Raw genomic sequence first — 18,296 nt, 5'->3', positions numbered from 1 at the left:
CAGTCTCAGGGTGTAAGGAGTTTGATTCATCATCCTATTGCATTGTGGTTTTTTTTGAAGTATAGTTAACTTACAATATCATATTAGCTTCAGGTGTACGACATAGTAATGTATTATTTTAATAGACTGTATTCCATGTAAAGGTAATATAAAGTGTTGGCTGTATTCCCTGTGCTGTACGTTACATCCTTGTAACTTACCTGTTTTATACCTAGTAGTTTGTATCTCTTAATCTCGTTTCCCCACTTTGTTCCTGCCCCTCATCTTCTCCCCTTTAGCAACCACCAGTCTGTTCTCTGTATCTGTGAGTCTGTTTCTGTTTTATTTATTCATTTGTTTTTTAGATTCCGCATGTAAATGAAAACATAGAGTGCATGAATTTTTTTTTATTGCATTCCTCTACTGGGTGTAGTAGTCTTTTTGAGAGTTAAAAGATGAACATTGTGGAAACAGACATGATTCAGGTATGCAACTTCTTTCTAAACTGGTAGGCTATTCAGACATTGCCCTTGGGTGGTGGGGACAGAAAGGTGGAGGTCAATGTGTTGGAGCGAGTCCATGTAGCATAATCGACAAATTGAGACGTGCTGTGATGTATGGAAAATGGGAAGTAAGTGGTTAAAGGCCAAGAGGCTTCTATTGAACCATGTGTTGCCAATCTGGCAGGTTTTTTCACCACTTGCCGATAGAATTGGGCTCTCTGATAGATGCATATAATGCATTTCTTAGGCAGTTTGTATTAGCATTTAGAGGAATGACAGGAGAAAATAATGAAAGTCTCAATGAAAGCAAATCATTAAAATATGTAGCCTATAACAGTATTATTAAAGAATATTAAATCCTTAGATGTTTCTATACCAGGTGAAATTTTTATGAGCATATATTGCTTTTCAATAAAAGATCAAAATAAAACAAGGAAGTATTTGGGAAAAATAAATTTAAATAGGAAGCCTGTTCTGAAAAAAATAAATTTGATGCCAGAAATACCAATGAAGTAATTCTCCATTTTTAGACCCTAGAGTTTCTGTGTTTACTATAAACTTATCTAAACTAATTGGTTATGCACTTAGCTGGTTAATGTTTTCTGTTAGAGGCTAACCTAAAGTGTAGTAGATAAATAGTTTAGTCCCATGTTTTGAATTAACATAAAATATTTCAGTAGAAATAGTGTATAATAATCATAGCGCTCTTACAGATTTGGAAAACAAATGTTTTTCTGGCCACAAAGCTGATAACACAAGATTACTTTTGGTTGAACCAAGCTGTCAACAGGTTTGTTTTTTTTTTTTTTTTTTTTTTTTTTTAATGTCTTACTTAAGGGATATATATCTTCACCTTTAGGTAGAATTTTGTTCCATGTTATAGTCAAAATCTTTCCTGTAAATACAAGAGTTGATAAAGTCTAGAAGTGAGTGATATTAAGTTGTTCTGCAGGTTTATAGGATTTTAGCTAAGGTATTTCAGCCAGGCATGGATTTGTGGTAATAAAGGGACAAAGTGCCTTCTCATTAACTCATGTTGGGAGTTGCAGAGATAAGGACCAGAGATGTTAACTATAGAGCAGAATATCACTAATTACCAAAGCTAGGTAACCAACCGTAGGTCCTGAAGGAATTCAAAGAGGTGGCTTAAGATAGATTGGCCAGAGGAGGTTTTGTGTGTGTAGTGGGACCTGGCTCTTGAAGGAAGGTTAGTCTTCAGGCATGTGGGAAGGTCTTTCTAGATAGGTAGGATATGCATGTATGCCAACAGCGAGTGCCTTACTGAATTAACCATATACACAATTTGTATAGAAGGGTGTCACGTGTGATGAGATAGCAACCAGACTCTGAAGAGCCTGAAATCTTCCTCGTGAACTCCTTAGAGAAAGGAATCACTTCATCCTTGTGCTTTGTATTCTCAGTGCCTCCAAATCTCATTATCTCCCAGTCTTAACAGTATTTCCCTTAAATCCTAATGTAATGTGCTAACTCAGTAGGTACAATATAAATGTAGCAAATCTGAATTTGCACTTGTTATTCCTAAATATTCCATTTTGAATGAGCTGTAAGCAAACATTGTTTTGCTTTTTTTTTTTTTTTTTTCTGTAGGTGTGTCAATGTTCACAGATTACAGATAATCAAAATGAAGGCCTCTCTAGTAACTGAATTGCTAATTGAAAATTCTGGGTCGTAGCCACTTAATTGAATAAACTGTCTCCGGAGAGCAATTTGGGTCTTTTCCAAAATGCATTAACTCTTTCAGGTCATCAGGGTGGCACTTATCTCATTGGAGCAGAAATTTAATAAATGGTATTCCTGGGATGTGAGTAAATTAATGTACCTCACGAAGTCTGAAGTTTCACCACGGGTGTTGAGAGTTCTCCTCCAAGGAGCTCATCTGTGAATGTAAAACATCAATAAGCAGCTGCCCTTTCAAACATCTTCCTTTGAATTTAGCTAAGCTACTAGGGAGCATCTACTTTGTTCAAGACACTGGGCTAGACGTTAACAGGAATGCAAAGAAAAGGCATGGCTTGAACTAAGAGGTGGGAGAGAAGGCAACCACACAATAAAATCCTTGAGAGATACGAACTGCAGTGTGGATTTCAATGAGAGTGAAATACCGTCATTAACTGTTAAGACAGCTGGTAACCTACGGGAAGGAAGGGACCGTGAGTGGTTCACACCATATGCTCCTTCATGTTCATTCTCTCTCCCTCTCTTCTTAAAAAACATTTTTGAGGTATCGTTGACTTGCAATGTCGTCTTAGTTTCAGGTGTATGGTATGTATGTATGTGTATGTATACATAATAATATGAACAAATACATGTGTGTATATCCATACATATAATGGTAAATATGAGCTAGGTCAATCAGAAGCTTTTTTTTTTTTACAATTTTCACATAAGTGCTCTGCCCCTTTGAAAGATGAATTAGTCATGTCTGGTGTTCATCTAAAATGTGTACGGTGAAGATGTGAAAACGAGAAAAACAGGGCAGCATCTTTTGGAGATATGCTCACCGATTGTCTGATCGTGGCAGATTGTGTGTCAGCCTGCCGATGGGCAATTGACCGTCAGCTAGTGAAGAGGCTGAGAAACGTCTGTCCTACCCACCAGCACGTGTCACACATTTATATACATTGTGGGGATAGGGGCAGCTAGTTGTAGTATCATAAGCCTACGGGTAAGTGACAAAAACGACCACTGAAAAAAGAACCTTGGAAAGAAGGTAGAAGTAACACATCGTGAGAAGATGACACCTCAGAGGTGTAACCCCAACCTCTGCTTCCTCATGCCGGGGGTTGGCCTCTCTTCTGGGCATGTGTGCATCTGCACAGAGCACTTGTAATGTGTTAAAAATCAAGCTAATAACTTAAATTCACTTTTGTTATCTCATTCTCCCATGCTTAATTAATGTAGAGTTAGTTACAAGCAGAGGGGAAGGAAGGATAGACTCAGACAGGACAAAAACCCTGGGGACTCATTTATGGAGCAGGAAAGTATCTAGGTTAAACAAAATGGTCATTCTGTGAAAACAACTAATAGGAAATAAAGCGGCAGACGATCGGGGGTTGTGGAAGGTGCTGGTTAACAGGGGGGAGACATCGGATCATTTCGCTGGCAAGGACTCCGTTGAAGGCTTTGAGCAAAAGAAGGACGACACTGAGCTCTGCCCTGGTGAGCTTAGCTGGCTGTGGGGTACGATTGTCATGGGGGGCATAAGCCGATGACCAGTTGGGAGACTGTTGTGCTAAACTGGGTGCAGGATAGTGAGGATCAGATTGAAAGGGACAAAAGGTAGGAGTGGAAATGTTGGAAAGTGGAAGTGGACGTGAGATATGTAGTGAAAGAAAGGACTCAGCTGTTGGGAAAGAAAGGCTGAGAAGAGTTGGAACTAGCTTCACATTTTGATCTTGGGAGGTCCGAGGTATGACAGAGGTGTTAACGAGGAGGACCGCTAGGGGAACCTGGATTTCTTCGGTTTTCCACTCCTTTCTTCCTCTTGAAGAGAAGTGATAATAACGAGTTTGTTTGGTTAGGTTGTTTGTTGACCTCATGTCCCCTTACTCGCTCTCTTTTTTATAAAAGTGTTTCTGGATTATAGTTGACTTACGATGCTGTGTTCATTTCAGGTGTACAGTAAAGTGAACTAGTTATACATATACATATATCCATTATTTGTCAGATTCTTCCCCCCTGGAGAGTATTACGGGCTATTTAGTGGATTCCCCAGTGCTAAACGCTACGTCCTTGTTAGTTGCCTGTTTTATGTATAGTAGCGAGTGTATATTAATCCCAGCCTGCTAATTTATCACTCCCCTTGCCATTTCCCCTTTGGTAATCATCAGTTTGATTTCAAAATCTGTGAGTCTGTTTCTGTTTTGTAAATAAGTGCTTTTGTATCGTTTTTAAAAATTAGATTCCACATATAAGTGATAGCATCTAATACTTTCTTACTGTCTGTTGTGCTGTTTCCACTTCCTTACTTGCTAAGATACTTTTGCAGGCAATGACAATGCATCTCTGGAGAGTTTGGGACAAATTAGGAAGGTAGGGGAAGATTTAGAAGTCATCTGAAACGTAGATGTAGCTAAAATGCAAACGAACAAGAGTAAGGATGTTGAAATAGTCAAAAAAATGTTTAAAATGTTAAGAAAAAGCAAACACCAAAAGTTTAGAGATGACTCTTAGCAGAAGTCTACATTTAGTGATTGAGGTCTTAATCATAGAAAGAAGGAGAGGAGGAAAGAAGAGTGAGAGCAGTGAGAAGATGATGAGGCTATAGAGATAATTTTACTTATTTAATAACATGTGTAAAGGACTATGCTCCATGTAAAGTTCTAAGTGATTTACAGCAGTAACTCATTTAATCCTGATAGTAGTTCTGTGGGATAAGTACTCTTATTCCTGTTTTAGAGATAAGGAAACCCAGATTGTTAGGCACAGAGTGGTAATGTCTTAGTTACCTGGGGTGCATTAAAAAATAGCCACACATTTCAGACCCTCATCCTCAGAGATAAGAGTAGCCTGTTATGAGTCAAGCATTTTATATATGTTATTTTAATTTTTGTATTCTATGAAGTATGTTCTTGTATTATCTTTATTTCACAGATAGAGAGTGGAGGGAAGTAGGGTGTAGCGAGATTAACTTGACAGGGTCACATAGCTAATAAGTGGTAGAACTAATTTTAAGCACAGACTTTCTATATTGTCCTCTCATTTTGCGATTCTAAGGTGGGCACATGAATCTTTATTTTAAAGTTGCTCTTCAAGTGATTGGTACGTATGGACCACTCTAGAATTTTAGCACAAGCCGAGAATGAAGAGATGTATGTGTTTTTTTGGAGGAGATAAAACATTGTGGTCAGAGAGGAGAATTGAGAGTTAGAGACCTTAGAATATTCCCAAAGGAGAAAGAACGTCAAGAATAATAGAGTAGAGGCCACTCACTGGAATTGAGACTGAGAAAGACTGGGTACTAATAAAAGGAGTCATTAACATATTGTGATGAAGCCTGTGTGTCTTAGTACAGAGTAAGACTGTAACAGCAAAGCTGACATTTTTGTAATTGTATAAGAAAATCAAGGAGCTTGGTGGCCAACTTTGAGAAAAAAGGAGAAAGAGATATAAATATGTGGAATAAACTTAAAATATATTTTAGTGAAACGGACAGGGAATATAGTGAGCTGCAGTTAGGGATGTTGCCTCTGAGCGTTGAGACCACTTCGGTGTCTTTCCCTAGCATGACTTCTTTACCTTCTGTTTTCTCTGAGTATAAATAACAAACCATGAAAATACTATGGGACCCAAAATACATGGAGGAACAACTGGTAGAATTGAAATAAGTAGAAAAGTCTCCAACTAGAGTCAGGGACTTCAGTATTCTTTTAAAATAATTAATAGAACAACTGGACTAAAAACAAACAAGATGTGGACAATACCATCAAGCACCTTGACTTAAAGTGACGTATGCGGTACACCCAAACTACCTCAGAATACAGATTATTTCGTGTTCATAGAATATTCTTCATGGTAGATCACATCCTACTCTATGAACTAAGTTTCAGTCCTTTAAAAGGATTGACATCACACAAAGTGTGTTCTCCATCCCTAACAGAGTTAAATTAACAGTAGGAAAAAACTGGAACTCTTCAATATTTGGAAATAAAACAACAGACTTCTGAATACACCATGGATGTAAGGAGAAAGACCTAAAGACCAACAATGTAAGTTTCTAGAAAAAGGAGGGAAAAAAACCAACCCCAAAGCAAGCGGAAGGAAGAAGCAATAAAGATTAAAGTGAAAAATCAATGAAATAAAAATCAGAGGAATAATGCAAAGAAGTAATGAAACCAAAATTTGTTTGAAAAGATCAAAAATTGATTAAATCTTTATCTGGATTGGTGAGTGTAAAGAGAGAAATATCAAGTAATACCAAAATTAGGAATGAGAGAGGAGAAATTACTATAGAACCTATGGAAGTTAAAAAGATAACGAATTATTATGGACAACTTTATGCCAATTGTTAGGCAACTTAGTCGAAATGGACAAATTCCTGGAAAGACACAAAATGCCAAAACTTACTTAAGATGGAACAGAAAATCTATATTGTCCTATAGCAAATCTAGGTGTGACTCTCTTCTTTTTTGGTCTTTTAGGGCCGCATCCATGGCATATGGAGGTTCCCAGGCTAGGGGTCGAATCGGAACTGTAGCCACTGGCATACACCACAGCCACAGCAACGCAGGATCCGAGGCGAGTCTGTGATCTACATCATGGCTCATGGCAACGCCGGATCCTTAATCCACTGAGTGCGGCTAGGGATTGAACCTGCATCCTCATGGATACTAGTCAGATTTATTTCCCAGTGAGCCGTGATGGGAACTCCACAGGCATGTCTCGTTTTATTGCAATTTTCTTGATTGTGCTTTGCAGGTAGTGCAATTTTTTTCAGAAATTGAAGATTTGTAGCAACACTGTGTTGGGAAAATCTATCAGAACCATTTTTTTCAACAGCATTATTATTATTACTATTAATATGGTGTCCACAGCATGTGGAAGTTCCTCACTCAGCAAGGGATCGAAACTGTGCCACAGCAACAGCCCAAGTTGCTGCAGTGACAGGACTGGATCCTCAACCTGCTGTGCTGCAGGAGAACTCCTCAATAGCATTATTTTGGAATTAAGGTGTATACATTATTTTTTTTTAGACATAATGCTATAACATATGTAATAGACTGCAGTATAGTTAGTGTAAACATGTGTTTTATATGCACTGCAAAACTAAAAAAATCCAGGTGACTTACTTTATTGTATTATTCACTTTATTGTGGTGGCCTCGAACTGAACCCACAACATCTGGAAGTTGTGCTATAAATTAAATAAGTAATTAAAAATTTTATTTCCTACATATACATAGGTGCACAAATAGTGTAATCAAACATTAACCAGTCCTTTGCAAGCTCATTCAGAAAAGAGAGATGTGGAAAACACTTTCCCAACACATCCTCTGAGGCCATTATTACTCTGATAAAAAGGCGAAATAGCACAGGGAGCTGGAGCAATATTCCTCATGAACATAGATGCAAAAATCTGGAACAAAATATTGGGAAATTGAATCTATCAATATTAAACTGTATCATGTACCATGATTAAGTGGAATTTATCAAAAAAATCAATGTAATATACCATATCCATAAAGGAAAAGCCCATATAATTATCTCAGCAGACACAGGAAGGCACTTGACACCCACTGATGATTGAAAAAGAGAGAAAACAAAACAAAAAAGTCTTCAGCAGATTAGAACAGGAAAGAAACTTTCTCAACCTGATAAAAGGTTCTGTAAAAAACCTGCAGCTAACATCATCAGGGAACTTTTTGAAGTGTCAGGGTTTTAAATGGTTGTAGTGACGGTTGCACAACTGCATCCATTTACCTAAAAACCATTGAACTGTACACTAGAATAGGTGAATTTTGTGGCGCGTAAGTGGTATCTCAGCGAAACTTTAAAAAATATTATGGAATAAAATCAGATTGCAAAAATTCGGACACCTATGCTCTTCCCAGTGTCCTTCAGAGGGCTTGTAGACAAACACTCAACAGTCCTAATGGAAGCTAACTGATGTGTAAATCATGGAAATCTCATCAACGTTATTTCCTCTTTCACAATTACGTATTTGCGGGTACACGTGACTATTGATAACGGATTGTATCCCCAACTAAATTCACTGTCCCTCTCAAACTCATTTTTCCTGCGCTCCTGATCATTGTTCATGGCACTACAATTGTTTAGTCCCTCACATGTACACTCTTTGAAGCAATTAAACCTTTCTTTCCTTTGTAGAATAACTGGTTAAATTTTGTTCTTTTTTTTTTTTTTTTCTTTTCTCTGCATCGACTCAGATATCTTCCTGATTCTACCATCTCATTACCACTGCTTGAAAATCTTTTCTTTTTTTGAAATTTCTCCTTTCTTGGTAGGATTGTCCTTCCTGTCCCCTTGCCTTTCTCACACTTCCTTCATCTCAAATTTTGCCCCAAATGAGCCACTGCTTGCTAATCTGTTAGTGTATCTGCTGGTGGATTAACGTAGAGTATATATATATATATTTTTTGTCTTTTTGTCTTTTTTGTTGTTGTGTTGTTGTTGTTGTTGTTGCTATTTCTTGGGCCGCTCCCAAGGCATATGGAGGTTCCCAGGCTAGGGGTTGAATCGGAGCTGTAGCCTCCGGCCTACACCAGAGCCACAGCAACGCGGGATCCGAGCCACGTCTGCAACCTACACCACAGCTCACGGCAACGCCGGATCGTTAACCCACTGAGCAAGGGCAGGGACCGAACCGCAACCTCATGGTTCCTAGTCGGATTCGTTAACCACTGCGCCACGACGGGAACTCCAACGTAGAGTATATTTATCAACATTTTATTTTCCTATTCAGAACTTGTTGCTGCCTCCTCATTTTGGACTTCAGCAGCTGAGCCTGGTGTGTTAAAGGCCCTGAGAAATTTATCTCTTTGTCACCTTTTCTGGCTTTACCTTTCAGACTTCATTTTTACGTTACCTGAACTACTTGCAAGGCCACTAAAGAGACCTAGAATTTCCCTGGCATTATTTCTGTATTTGTATTGGTCCCCCCTTTTTTTTTCCTGTGCCTTTTACATATTTTAAGGTGATATTTAGGACCTATAGTGCCATGGTCTTGAAAGTTTTCCATTGTTCTGGTTGGGAGCAATCTTGTCCTTCTATAAATGCTCACAGCCCTTTCTTTGACCCGGTGCTTCTCACTTTGTCCCTGTGTGGTAGTCATTCGCGTGTGTCTCTGTTACTAGATAGGCATATTGAGGGAAGGATTGATTGATTTGGCTTTTAAATCACTTAAAATTCGTATGTATGTATTCATTTATTTATTTAGGCTTTTAGGGCCACACATGCCCCACAGGCATATGGAGGGTCCCAGGCTAGGGGTTGCATTGGAAGTGCAGCTGCCGGCATACACCACAGCTACAGCAACATGGGATCTAAGCCATGTCTGTACCCTACACCACAGCTCATGGGAGCTCTGGATCCTTAACCCACTGAGCGAGGCCAGGGATCGAACCTGCGTCCTCATGTATGGTAGTCAAATTTGTTCTGCTGAGCCACGACGGGAACTCCAAAATTTGTAGTTACATATAGTAAAATTCACTTGTTTTGATATTATAGAAGGATTCTATTTTTCTAGTCTTGCCTTTTACATCCAGGACAATTCCTTGCATAGTTTATGTATTAAGTAAATATATGTCTCATTTAAAATAAATGAAAGATTTCTTTCCAAAGCTGTCTAAAAACTGGGTTTTCTTGGAGTTCCCATCATGGCGCAGCAGAAACGAATCTGACTAGGAATGAGGTTGCAGGTTTGATCCCTGGCTGTGCTGAATGGGTTAAGGACCCGGCATTGCTGTGACTGTGGTATAGGCCAGCAGCTGTAGCTCTGTTTTGATCCCTAGCCTGGGAGCCTCCATATGCCTCGCGTACAGCCCTAAAAATATAAGCAAAAAACACCCCCAAAAACAAAAACTGGGTTTCCTTTGTTAAAAACTCTTCTTTTGGGGCTGGTCGGGGGGCCGGGGGGCTTAAATGTGAGCTCTCGAGACTTTGCCTATCAGGAATTTGACAGAGGTGCAGGAAGTAAATGTGTGCTCTTGGTCTTTTTCGGTATGTTTAGCTTTGAACACTAGGAGCTATTCACAAGACCATAATAATAGTGATTTTAATGATACAATTGCAGTTGATAATGAGTATAATTAAACAGGCAGCCGTTCCATTTGCAGAATGACTGTTTATTTTTCTTTTGGTTTCCTTACAGAATATTTTAGTCCTTACACAGTGAGGGGAATGAGACTGTTATACTCGAAAGATAACTTTTCTTGTATTTTCTGTGTCATTTCTTATTTTATCCATTAGCTACCTTATGGGAGAAATCTGAGAGTGTTTAGTAATTTTAAATGGTGGTCCTAATTTTTTAAAAAATATTGTTATATTGTTTCAGTCTTTCAGTATTTTCTGAAATCAAGAGTGCTGGTTTGAGGGTTATTTTACCCTGATTTTGCTCCTCCTCCTCTAGAGTTTTCTTCTCAAATTCTGGACGTCTTGGAATCCCTTTACCTAGACCTTATCTCCTCCACCCAGTAAGACTGTAATTTCTGCTTGGGTTCTAGCCTTGCTCCCTAGAAATTTAAAGGGGCTCTTTGGGGGGAAAAAAAAAAAAACAGAGGAACTTACCTTGTCGGCTTAACTTTTCTTTCAGAGATTGTAGCCAACAATATCTACCTAATTTGATTTCTCCCAAGGGCCTTCAAATTTATTTTTTTCTTTTCTTGCTTTTTTTGTCTTTTTAGGGCTGTACCCCCAGCATATGGAGGTTCCCAGACTAGGGGTCAAAAAGCCGTAGTCACTAGCCTACACCACAGCCATAGCAATGTGGGATCTGAGGTGTGTCTGTGACCTGCACTAAGCTCATGGCAACGCCGGATCCTTAATCCACTAAGCAAGGCCAGGAATTGAACCTGCGTCCTTATGGATACTAGTCAGATTCATTTCCAGTGAGCCACGAAATGAATTCCCCAAATTAATTTTTTAATCCATTTTTCAGCTTTTATAGTTATTATCAGTATGAAGGTTAGTCTAGGTGGAAGCTACTTTGCAGTGCCTGGAACACAAACTCCTGGGCATCTGCATTTTAAAAGAGTACATTATTGAAAGTAACAGTATGTACTGGAGGCACATTTAAGATACTGCACAAGAAAGTTGAGCCTTAGTGCATGTTGGGAGCCCAAGGTGATTTTTTTTCCCCCATTATGAAACAGTATAATTCTCAGATTCATGGGCGGGTGGGTGGGCATAGGTACAGTATGGCTTTGCTGTGAATCATTGAACATTTGAGGTTAGTAGTCAGAATTGTCTTCCTAGTTGCAGAGATTGAAATCTGTGCAAACCACTATTCCTGTTGTCATGAGATACCAGTGTTTTAGCAAAATAGTATTTGTGATATGAATGTCACTGGATGAGTATTAGTATGTATTCGCTTATACCTAAATATCTTAGTGAAGAAGCAGCAACTCATTCAAGTTGTCATAAGGAAAAGGTATTAAAAGCTCTAGGGATATGTCATAAAATCCAAGAGTAGAAAATATAAGAACCTTATTAGCAACTGGGTTTACTACCTTTGCGTTATGGAAAACTGAGATTGCAATCTTTGACTCTCTTCTTTCTCTTCTGTGGGTCTCCTGTTTCTTTCTCATCGTCTGGCTTATTCTTTATTCTCTCTGCACGGATTGGCTTTCTTTGATTTTTCTTCCTCCACATGGTAAAAGGTGGTTACCCCGAAGTATTTACGTCTTGTCATTCACATTGACCAGCACAGACTGTATCCTACTAACACGTTTCTGGGAAAGAGAATCTGATTGGCTGGTTGGAGGTTGGTTCTTTCCCTGACAAAGCAGGCTCTGACTGAGAAGGCGCGATCCCAGGGTACAGTCCTGGCTACCCAAGTCTGTTGTGTAGGTGATGAACTGTCCTTAGATGAGGCAAGGATTTTGTAAGCTGGGACGATTCTAAAAAGAATCCACCACTTTTAGTATCTAGAAGGATCTAGGTGTTTCAGTGAGTAGCTACTTGGATAAATGGAGAAGCTGAAGACAGGAGATGAACGGATTCTGAGTCTATAAATCTCACATTTATTTGTAGAAAATTTGATGTGTATAACCACAGGCAGCCACAGGCAGTATGTTATTTGTCTTTTTTTTAATTTTATTTTTTGGCTGTGCCCACAGCTTACAGAAGTTCCCAGGCCAGGGATCAAACCTGTGCCATAGCAGTGACCCAAGCCACAGCTGTGACAACACCAACACCACCAGATCCTTAACATACTGAGCCACTGGGAAACTCCTATGCTAATTAAAGAGGATTAAAGTAAATGAGGGGTTCATTCAAAATGATATTACCAATGTTCTAGCAAGTTATAAATATGAAAATCTTGACCCTGATTTATATATCATGAGATTGCTGATAGCATCTTAGCAACTGCTGATCAGTATTATAGCAGAAGAGATACATGACCGTCCCAATTTATATTCTCATTAACACATTCTATTTCTTTTCTTCTACTGTAGAACCATCTAACTTACCAGATATTAAAAAAAAACAGAGTGAATCTGGAGTTCCCATCATGGCTCAGCAGAAATGAATCTGACTAGCATCCATGAGGACACAGGTTCAATCCCTGGCCTTGATCAGTGGGTTACGGATCTGGCATTGGCGTGAGCTATAGTGTAGGTGTAGGCCAGCAGCTATATCTCTGATTTGACCCCTAGCCTGGGAACCTCCATATGCCTCAGGTGCAACCCTAAAAAAAAAAAAAAAAAAAAAAAAAAAAAGATAAAAAAAATTAAGTGAATCATGGTATCATTGGGATTTTATAGATTTTAGGGTGCTTTTCAATTCTATTTTCATATGTCTTGTCTTTGGTTTTACAAATTAATACCTTTTAAGTTAAACTTGAAACACAATGACTTTTAATTTTTTGAACTGTTTGTCAACAAGAAATAGCAATTCCTGGTAAGTAAAAGGAGAAAAGAAATGAATGAGACATGGAGGAATTTAGAACCGCAGGAACACACATGGGCTTATCTTCTGCAGATGTTCTGGGCGGGATGTATTTGGTATTAGATGTAGTGCCCTCTGCCCCAGAATTCCAATCTTGGGTGATTTTCCTCAGGCAAAAGACAAGGTGTAGAGCTTATCTCTTTTCATAAAAAAGGAAATTTGAACTCATGTATGAGTGCTTAGGATATTTATAGATACTTTGGACGATGCAGTGTGTTATCCACAATGATGTAGAATCACCAAGAACCATTGGTAATGTTTTAACACAAGGCATCTGACGTTTGTGTCAAGACTATGTAGTAGAGGATGTAGCCTCATTCAAACACAATCCAAGCCTCTTAGAAGTAGGGGCTTATTTGTTCTTTGAGATATTAAAAATCTGCACTTTGACCAAACTGGGTGTCAGTGTAGAACTTTATCTGTTTTAAAGCAGTAGTTTTTAGCTGGTGGGGAATGGTGTTAGGAAAAAGAGGCGCACACAGCGAAGGAAACATTCACAAAGCCTCTGATGCAAGTCACGCCTATCCTTTTTCATTTGGCTCACAGTATAGGTTTTTGTGTTAAGGACTCATTTACAGGGCTCTTTCTATTTTGGGGACAATTTCAAATTTGCATACAAGAACGTATACATCAAGACTTCTTATCACATGCTTTTAGAAATTCGGTGACGTGCTTTTAGAAATTCGGTGGTTCTAGGGCTTTTGTCTTTCTAGGGCCGCACTTGTGGCATATGGAGGTTCCCAGGCTAGGGGTTGAATCAGAGCTGCAGCTGCCGGCCTACACCACAGCCACAGCCACACCAGATCCAAGCCACATCTGCAAACTACACCACAGCTCAGGGCAATGCCGGATCTTTAACCTACTGAGTGAGGCCAGGGATTGAACCTGCATCCTCATGGGTACTCATCAGATTCGTTTCTACTGAGCCACGATGGGAACTTCCTATCATGTGCTTTTAGCATTTCATTGGTTCACTATACTTTTGGATTCACTGGCATGTTGCATGGCTCTGGAAGAAATTAAGAAATGTAATGCTTTAAGAAATATGAAAACTCCTCATATTTATTAATGATTAGGCATCTTTTTATTGAATAATCGCTAATAGTATCGGGCAGGTATAGGCACATCCTTACTGAATGATGTGTGGTACTTAAGGAATTCAGAAAAGGGGACAGCTGACCCCTCTAGTGGCCTGGCAAAGGAGTCCTTGAAGAGAAACACTGGAACTCTTTTTTGGAAGGGTCTGATAGGCATTAGGAGAGAGGGTTATCTAGGGTAGGCATTCCAGGAAGGCACAGTCTCAGGCGTATTCAGGTAAGGGTTAAGTAAGTGATCTGGATTGGAGGGTCGGGTTCCTGCGTGGGAGGATAAGGTCTGTTTGCAAAATTGAGGTCAGACCTTTGGAGATGATCAGATGAGGATTCCTGTGATGGTTGCAGCCACTGTGTTTTAGGAAGATACCTCTGTCGAAGGTATGGGAGGAGGACTGGGAGACCGCGAGATGAGAGGCAGAAAACTCAATGAGAAAAACTGAGTTGAACTAAGATGGCAACTGTCTGACAGGACCAGACGGGGCGAACTCAGAGAGTTGAGAAAAAAATGATAACTGAATTTAGGCACGAATTCTTTTGTGGATACAAAGGATTAGAAGATACATTAAACATCTGAAGTTTTAAACCTGGAGATGAGTGAGAATAAGAAAATACTAGAAAACCGAAAGTTGACAGAAGGATTTACTGATTTCATGGGGAGATGACTGTGTTTCAGAATGTAGGGTTGATTTTCTCCGTGAAATATGTGACCAGGTCAAGCATATGCAGTGGGACGTGGGGCTGGAGCTTGGGAGAGAAATGAGGGATGACCCGCGTCGAGTCAGGGAAGAGACTCCTGTGAAGGCTGATTTTAAAGTTGCGACTCTGAAGATGAAAGGAAATAAGATTATAGACAGAACCTGAGGACCAAAGCAAGATTTTTGTTGAGAAGGTAGAGAAACAGGACGTGTGTGTAGATAGAAAGCGAGAAGCCGGTGGACAGAAAAAATTGAACAACCCTGAGCGCTAATAAGGGCACTTGAGTGATATGTAGAAAAAGAACCATGATCCTAAAATATCTGGGTTTTAAGGATGCTGCAAAGGTAGGTCCTGGGTCAGTTAGTGTTTTATCATACAAGGACAGTCATGAAATTCTAGGACAATAATTACGTCCAAAGAATTACTTGGTTGAGTGTATCTTCGAGCTTTGATGGCAACATAATTACATCCTATCTGTGTAGTAACCAACATTTGAGTGAAACAAGGTGTTGGTAGACGCGTTTTCTCTGCTGTAACCATTTGAAATTCTTTTCGGAGTGACGAGCCTTCTTTTGATCTCAGATTCCTGCAAACCTTGTTAGCAGCACTGCCACGTCCACGGAATAACGGAGCCCCTCATCGGAGTTGTTACTCAGGTGGAGACCCCACTCAGTATTCTCTGGGACTCAGTTTGGGTGATAGATGGACCAAGATAGTGTTTGTCATTGTATTAGTTCATCAGCATGCTGAGTCATTCTCCAGTGGCCTCATAAATAAATTAAAAAAAAAAACAAAACCGCATCGATTGGTCTCTTAACATGTTTTATGCTTTTCCGGTGAACTCCTTATTGTATGGAAAATAAAATAAATTAAGTCCATTTACCGCCCCCCGTAATCATTCTCATCGGTAGTTTCTTTGCTCTTGGTGAGAGTGGAGTGTCATGGGGAAAAGAACTTTGGAGTCAACTAAACTGGAGTTGAAACCCTGGCCTGTTACTCTGCAGTTGTGACGACCTTAGGCTAATGCCCTTCCCTCTCTCTCCTTCCTTCAGGCCTTCTGTCCTTTCTTCCTCCCTCCGTCTCCTCTTCTCGTTTTTCTCCCTTACCTCTTTTCCTCCCCCTTGCTCCTCTTTCTTGTAAGTTTTTTTCGTTTGTTTGTTTGTTTGTTTGTGTTTTTTAAGAGAACTTGAAAATTCACAGTGAAATTGAGGGGAGATTTTGCCTTAACTGCTGCTCTCCCACACACATGCACATAGACTGGATTCTCGATGCCACTAATTCTCCGTTTCTTCATCTCTAAATGACAGTAGTACTTCACAGAGTTGAGGATCAAGTAAGATCACGTTTTTAAAATGTCAGGTATTTGCCTAGTTCTCAGTAAGGCGTATGGGCTCATAATAGAGGCAGAACTGGCTTTAAAACTTACTCGGAACAGTATCTTCATAGGTGCTCTATAAATGGTTTTTGAAAGCTTTTTCTTTTCTTTTTTTCTTTTTTTGGCCACAGCTGTGGCACGTGGAAGTTCCCAGGCCCGGGATCAAACCCATATCACAGCCGTGACCCCAGTCCTTGCAGTGACGATGCTGGATCCTTAGCCCGCTAGGCCACACAGGAACTCCCATCAGTGTTTTTTGATGAAATGCTTAATATGGTCCTCAAACCTTTATTGAATGAATGACTGATTATAAACATATGAACAGGAATAGTCCTTAATATGGGACCCTGATTCTCTGAAAAGCTTTCGCGTCAGTCACGAGTAGAATGGTTTGCCCACATGTACTCTGTACGTATGCCACTTGGTTATCTCGCGATTTTAAATGTGGCAGGCGATTATGGAAATGAGTTGATACACTTTTGTCCCAGGTTATATATTCTTAGGCACCATGGCGGTTTCTTTCCCATATCTGCTCTTTTCTTTCACAACAGTGGGAACGTTATATAACACTTGTCTTAGAAATAGTAGAATAGCTGATTCTTACCCAGCCCCCCAACTTTGGAGGCTCTAAGGTGGATTCATGTGTATAAGCAGGATCTGCTGGGAGTAGTGATCAAAAGAGCTGTCGCTTTTGTTGTTTTGAAGCACTAAAGATGAATAGTGGCCCTAGAAATTACTGCCGGTCGGGGCTGCTCAGTCTGCTGTGGCCTCTGCCACCCTGGCTGGCAGGTTTGTTAGAGTGCTGATCCAGTTTCTTATCTAAAATCTGAAAACTTACTTACCTGATAAACATTCGTATTTTAAACAGGATAACACATCCAAATGGATTAGCCTCTTGCCTATAGCCAAGTAAACTCAATAACTGTTATGGCATTGCTGCTGCTATAATTTGGAATTAATGAGGATTGAATTATGACTCAAGGAGTATATTGATGAACTCACCCAGCACAGTGCCTGACACATAGCAGAACCTCAATAAAAACACTCGCTTTATCCCTGTGTGCAAATGCCCCTGCTTCCCTGTTCCCAGTTTTAGGAGCAGGTAGCAAGTAGATGACCTTCTGTAATGAATCTTTCTTGACGTCTACAGCTAGAAATAGGAATCACTAGGTTAATATACTTCTGAATTTCAAGGAGGTTTTAGAATTAGGTTTTCATGGATTTGAAATAGGTTTTTCAGGAGTTCCCATCGTGGCTCAGTGGAAACGAATCTGACTAGTATCCATGAGGATGCAGGTTTGATCCCTGGCCTCACTCAGTGGGTTACAAATCTGGTGTTGTGGTGAGCTGTGCTGTAGATCACAGAGGTGGCTCAGATTTTTTTTTTTTTTGTCTTTCTAGGGCCGCACTCATGGCATATGGAGGTTCCCAGGCTAGGAGTCGAATCAGAGCTGTAGCCAGTGGCCCACACGACAGCCACAGCAACACCAGATCCAAGCCACGTCTGTGACCTACACCACAGCTCATGGCAACACCGGATCCATACCCACTGATCGAGGCCAGGGATGGAACCTGTGTCCTCATGGATTCTAGTCAGATTCGTTTCTGCCGAGCCACGACGGGAACTCCTAAAATGGCCTTTTCTTAATCGCGCGACATAAATATGTGTGCTAAGTTGTGTTTCTGATTGTACAGATGTTGCTGACTGAGTACCTGGATATGAAAAATACGCGTACGGCTTCTGAACCATCAGCGCAACTGAGTTATGCCAGCACTGGACGAGAGTTTGCAGCCTTTTTTGCCAAGAAGAAACCTCAAAGGCCAAAAAACTCTCTTTTCAAGTAAGTATCTCCCTGCTGGTAAGATAGGTGTCAAAGCACGTTAGATTCAGGTAGGCTGGTTTTGTCTTTGATTGACAGCCATTACTTAAGCCAGTGTTGATTTGAAATAACTTATAGGAAGTGAACTTGGATTCAGTTTTGTGTACTTTTGTTTTCTACGA

At 39.9% G+C, this 18,296-nt stretch overlaps 1 protein-coding gene across 2 annotated transcripts in view; it reads left to right on the top strand.

Moving 5' to 3' along the window:
- The window catches only part of EXOC4 (exocyst complex component 4), an 801,583-nt gene that overhangs the window by 204,311 nt on the left and 578,976 nt on the right, over positions 1-18,296 (top strand). For both annotated transcript variants that reach the window (XM_021078821.1, XM_021078822.1), the window contains exon 8: positions 17,990-18,135. In XM_021078821.1, coding sequence (XP_020934480.1) covers positions 17,990-18,135 — 146 coding nt within the window. The remainder of the gene's footprint in view (positions 1-17,989; positions 18,136-18,296) is intronic.

The sequence above is a fragment of the Sus scrofa genome, chromosome 18, assembly GCF_000003025.6.
Source record: "Sus scrofa isolate TJ Tabasco breed Duroc chromosome 18, Sscrofa11.1, whole genome shotgun sequence".
NCBI classification, from domain to species: Eukaryota; Metazoa; Chordata; class Mammalia; order Artiodactyla; family Suidae; genus Sus; species Sus scrofa.
Note: the sequence above shows the minus strand (reverse complement) of the source record. Positions and strands in the feature narration are given on the sequence as shown.